General features: G+C 35.8%; 1 protein-coding gene across 1 annotated transcript in view; it reads left to right on the top strand.

Annotated features, from left to right (window-relative positions):
- The window catches only part of LOC104544565 (regulating synaptic membrane exocytosis protein 1-like), a gene marked incomplete at both ends in the record, with an annotated part of 77,450 nt that overhangs the window by 50,951 nt on the left and 20,638 nt on the right, over positions 1-5,861 (top strand). Inside the window, one exon of the mRNA XM_010189474.1 lies at positions 2,975-3,087. Coding sequence (XP_010187776.1) covers positions 2,975-3,087 — 113 coding nt within the window. The remainder of the gene's footprint in view (positions 1-2,974; positions 3,088-5,861) is intronic.

The raw sequence follows: 5,861 nt of genomic DNA, 5'->3' as shown, positions 1-5,861 counted from the left end.
GGAAAGAGCACTCTGTAAATACTGATGTCCTAAAAGAAAGTAGATCCATATTTTTCTAACAGGCAGGTTAAGATCTTGAAGTATTGTTTATGTCAAATTTTCATTACCTGTGGTAACCAGCTGTGTTTCAAGAAAGTGATGTGATCGTATGGTGGTGTTACCTATGGCTGTCACAGCTTCTGCTAACGTGCTTTTGGTCCTGTGTTAGATTTTTTTTTCAGCTTCTTTTGGTTAAGATGTATACCAGGCTACTTTTCAGGCAGATGACATTTTCCATCACAGAATTGAGCTACATACAACATACACTCAAATGTGCATGGTAAACAAAGCTGGAAGGAGCACAGTTGTATTTCCTAGAGCAGATTTACATTTCACATAGTTACTTTCTTAGAAATACATTAACAGCTAATTTTTGCTAAAGTACATTTTACTCTATGCATAAAACCAAATTTCTCCATTAGAAAATCTAGATTTACTTCAAACTCTTCATCAATTGTTAGATTGCTATTTTATATAATGATATCTAATAACCAAAACTAGAAAATAAGAGTGTTGTTAAGGTTAAGGATTTAAACACAACAAAAATTAAGAATTAAAGAGTCAAGGCTGAATATTTACCTGATCTTGACTGCAGTAATTTTCACATATAGTAACTGGAATAGCATCTCATTACTTAATAGAATATTATTTCTCAGGAATCGCAAGTAATACAGAGTAAAATTATTTTGTATAAATTATTTAGTGTAACGTACGGTTCACAGGGTAGAGCACCTAAAAGTCACACAAGGAAAGGGTTCTTTTTTAGAGTAACCATAATCTGTGCACCATACACAAATAGGGCAAAATTTTTAAAGGGGTCTCCATTTTCCCTCTGATTTTATACCCTCAGTCTAATTTATGCTTGTATGATAGGATTAAGATAGCTGAGTTTTTGACTTCAGTCACTAATTGATATATCTTAATCCTTTCATATCTGTCCTTTAAAATAAGAGGCCATCTTTAAAAATTTCACCTAAAGTGCTCAATTTTGCCTTCAGATACCTCCATGCAACTTCCATTGAAGTAATTGGAGCTGTGCCTGCATATCTGATGGTGGAGCTGGACTCATTGCAATTAAGGTACACATTTACCGGCATAATTGGTCATCTGGAGTAATCGCTGGGCCCAGCTTGGTGTTCTGCTTGTGCAGAATTTCCTCTGCGTGTGGGAGATTGAAGATTACGATGATGATAACTTTATTTTGTGCCTTAAATTTGTAACTGTGGCAGAATTTCATTGTAATTTGCTGTATTTAATTTTGTCCATTATTACATAAGAAATGTGGAAGGAGGACATGAAAACAGCTTATTTTTCACGGTGATGTCTTTGTATATTTTCTCATACCCAGCCAGCGCACAGACATTCCATCATTGCCACAAGCACATTTTGGACGATACGTGCATGCACAATCGTGATTTGTGCAGTAGCACAAGGTTTAAAATAACCAACCCAGAGAATACTTGTTTTTAGGGATTTTTTTCTGTATCTTTGTGCTTGCAAACCGCAGATAAAAAAATAGACGTGTAAAGAATCCCACCGTTAACTAACAGCATAAAACCCACATAGGAGAACTTTGGTACCTCTTCATTCACAGTACAGATCTTTAAACAACATGATAGAGTACTTATTTTCCACTAATTTAAAATTCTCTGTGTTTTCTGATTGAAAATGGATTCCATGCAGCTTTTAAATTTAAGACTTTGGTCTTGGGAGGGGCTGTTTACAAAAATCTTGACTTTTAAACCTGATCCTTTATAGAGAGTTCTATAAATCCATGGTTGACCCAACAGCAGCAGCAGATTTTTGCAGAGGTTTTTCCCAAATAAAACTCCAGTGTTGAATTTGTGACGACACAAAAAAATTCCAACTTGAAGGAATTCTTATTCCTGGATGTTATAACCTGTACCTAACCAATGGATGTAGTGAGTGCTCGCTCCTGTGGTTTAGAATAGTAACTGATGAATATTTGGGTCAAGCTCTAGAACTGTTACAAAGTGCCAGTTTTCAAGGTTTAGGTTTTGTTGGTATTCCTTTGGGTTTATAGTGCTACCAAGTTTAAGAATGGCAAAATATACAATTGCCTCTGAAATTATCCACTACCACAAAGGTTAACTTATTTTAAGGAAACTTTAGCCCAGGGGCTTTCACACCACTCTTAGTGTGCAAGCACAGCCAGTATTAATTGCCATAACTTGTTCAAATTGAAGATGCTCTTTATAGCACCACTACTTCTTTAATATATTTTAATATTAGATATCTTTTTTTTAGAGAAACAATGTCGTGGGTATATTGAAAACACAAGAACAAATAATTTCTTTTAAATAGAAGTGAACATTAGAGAGCAAAGCAGTGCTTTTAAAGGACTTTTTGTAAAATAAGAATACTAGAAAAATTACTGTATTTTTTACTATGACTGGTTGAATGGAGAAATTAACCTCAAATAATCTTCAGCTATGGTAAGCAGTTATGTTTTAAAATAGTAGTAGGAATTAATGACTTTAAAATAAATTTTAATACCTGTCTAATGCATTAATTCATAGAATGCTACTGTAATATTTTCTACATTTAAGCAAATACGTGGTTAGATGATCATGGATTTATGTCCCCTGCCTCCAGAATACTTAACAGGTTTATAATTCAGCCTATCACCTAAATTCTTTCACTCTTTTCATATCTGTTGCACCAGCTTGATTATGTGTAGGAAATTGGGATGTCTGCTCCTTTTCAGGTAAAGACTCGCAATGGAAGTGGTTGATTTTTTGACATTGGTGTTCCTCTGTTCTGTGTTTACACCCTGCTCGTTTGACTTGTTTGTACATTTCTTTGTTTTGTTGAGGTGGAAATAAGCTGAAATTGTTGCTGAACTGTTTGGTTGGGTTTTTTTTCCCAAAAGTTTTCGCTCTTTTTAATTGACTTTCATTGTGTGTTTTTGCAGCAAGCTTAGTAGTGGAGGAGCGAACGAGACAGATGAAAATGAAAATGCACCGTTATAATCAGACGTCAGGGTCTGGTTCTAGCCAAGAACATGAGCGTGAGCAATATACCAAGGTAAAGTCAGTAGTGTTGAAATGATACTTTGGCTTGGCAATTGAAGGCATAAACCTGTTTATTTAAAATATTATTTAGCCCCAAGAACACTGTGTTATAGAGCCTGAGTAATAGCTTTTAATATCATTTTTACCCCCATCTGACATGCATTAGACTTAGTCTTTGATGTCACCTAAAGTGAATCTGCAAAAAGCAGAAGACTTCAAAACTAATTCAGGGAAGATCCATCAAGAGCTGTTAAACAAGGCCATGTCGCCTCTGGCTTAGGAAGTCCCTGGCCTGCAAATCCCTGAAGGATGGAGAAGTTGGGCCATGGAAATATCATCATATGTTGGCTCCACTCTCTTGTTCTTCTGTAGGCCCTTGCTGTTGTCTGACATGTAAAGAGCCACACAGAATTTGATCCAATCCCATGCAGCTGTTCTCATATTTGTATAGTATTTTTGCATCCTAATAATGTCACAGATAAAGTATTTCCTTTTTTGAAATACACACTGATTACTTTTATCTCCTTTTCTAATAAAAGTGTAACAATTTCCTCTGATAATTAAGTGTACATGAAATTACATTAATGCAGTTACATAGAGGGACTTACTTTTTAATTTTCCTTGATAATGCTGAAATGATATCCCACAACCTTGTAAGTTTAAAACTGTGTAGGCTTCTGAGCAAACTGCTGAAAACATCTGGCACATCTGCACTGCCCCTTACAAATCAAGCTGTGAGGGGCGGGAGCTCAACTTTCTACTAAAAACATTTTACATTGTGACACCTAACAGAGGGGGAATAGTCGCAGGAGTCAAGAGGAGAAATGTTTAGTGAGATTCTGTGTTTATTTTTAGAGATGTGACACCGTGTTGGTGTAGGCAAAGTAAAGGGCAGAGAGGAAACCGGCAGTAAGAGCTGTGGGGAAAACATCCCTGCAATTCTCCTCTCCCTTTGCCATTGAGAGTTAGGAGCTTTCAGCAAGTGTCCACGGGATGGCAGTATGAATGTAAGGGTCCACTAAAAACTTCAGGGACACACATAGCAACTGTGTGCATTAGAAGTAAGGATTCAGAACAACAGTAGTTGAAAGAAAATCACGACTTTTACTAATTTAGACTTTCATGCTTCAAGAGCCACATCCCAAAGACTTTCTTCACATCAGGAATAATTCAACGCTTGTATATTTGTATTCTGTGATTTTTATTTCTGTGTTTTAAAAGAGATGAACTTTCCATTTGTGAGCTGGTGCCATACAGAAAACAGCAAACACTGCCAAGCTGCGCACATCAGGATGCTCCTGGCATTTATTGCCATAGCGCAGGCACCGCACTTATGATCTCTGCCCCTCCAGGATCACTTCCCTCAGAACTGATGCGTACTCCCGGAGGCACAGGCTAAAATAACAGATAAGTGAGGTACTCAGCAGAAGCAAAATCTACTTAGAAATGGGTAAATAGGTAGTTGGGCGTCTAAACTTGCAATATCTAACAGATTAGAAAGGTTTGTTGTAGATTTTGTTAAAGTTAAATGTGGGGAAAACTTTGTGTTTTTTTGAGACCACCTCATCGTAAACATAGAACTTAAATGAAACGGTTCTCAAAGGGAAGATAAATAATCCCAAATTGGGGGATATCAGTGCAATTTAAAAAAACAACTAACAATTGGGATGGAAATTTCCAAGGAGATCACCTGTCATAAGCCAGAATTTGTGTAATCATGACAACAGCTCATTTGATGAATGTTTCTGTTACCTTCAGAAGAGGTCAACTCAGGCAAGAGGATGAGATGCAGTGTGTCTTTGTGGTGTTTCCAACCTATTAACATGTTTAAAAACATAGTAAAAATGTGCTCGATAAAGTTTGCAGGAGAGAAATGTAATGTGTGATCTGAGGACTTTGGCCAGGATAACCAAACATATGAACCTTTGTTCATAGTCAAAGGCCAGTTTTCCGATTTGGATTAACTGTGCTTTGTTGATTGTTTCATATTTTTTCATTATGAAACTTATTCTTTAATTCTAATTCTCTTTAATATTTATCATAAGCAATTTTTTTTTTGCTCCACAATGTATTTTTTATTATTGCGTTCATATAGATCCAATGTATGGTTAAATAGTTGTTGGAAAACATCAACCTGCAATGTTACAAATTTCTCTTGTCCTCTAGAACCTAGAGTTTTCTAGAATAATCTTTAGTTTTTAAACATATATGGAAACAAAATAAAAATTAAAATCACAGCATGCTGAGTACTAAATGAAAAGAGCTCTGTTGAAGATAATTTTAATTTTAATGTTTGTTGTTTTTTTTTTAAAGTATGACCACAACTTTGAGGAAGCAAATTATCTGTCCACTGTTATAAGAAAAATAGTTTGAGAGTACCCGTTGTTCTGACAGACGTGTTCTCCTTTCCATGCTGAAGCAGTAGTAAGGAGAATGAGTTAGTTGTCCTGGACTTTAAATCCAAAAATCTTTAACTTTTCTACATGATAATGGAGTAGTCCTAGATGGGATGATTGATAATAAACTTTTAAGTGCTGAGAACAAATTATATTAGCACATACCAACACTGAGTACTATATTTGCTTCGTATCACTATGGTGATAGTCATCACTTGAAAAATGTTACTAAAACAAACCTTGTGCTACTCTTCACCCTCAGAAGATGCTGAAAGAGTCAACAAAATAAACCAGAGATGAGAGTTTAGACAGCTCTAATGAAGAGGTACTAAGTCATATCAGGTTGAGCAGTAAGGCCATGACTGGGACTTCTAAGGACTTTGGACTATAC

Source organism: Mesitornis unicolor, unplaced genomic scaffold, assembly GCF_000695765.1.
Source record: "Mesitornis unicolor isolate BGI_N332 unplaced genomic scaffold, ASM69576v1 scaffold1468, whole genome shotgun sequence".
NCBI lineage: Eukaryota > Metazoa > Chordata > Aves > Mesitornithiformes > Mesitornithidae > Mesitornis > Mesitornis unicolor.
The sequence above is the reverse complement of the archived record's forward strand: the minus strand, read 5'-3'. Positions and strand labels throughout refer to the sequence as shown.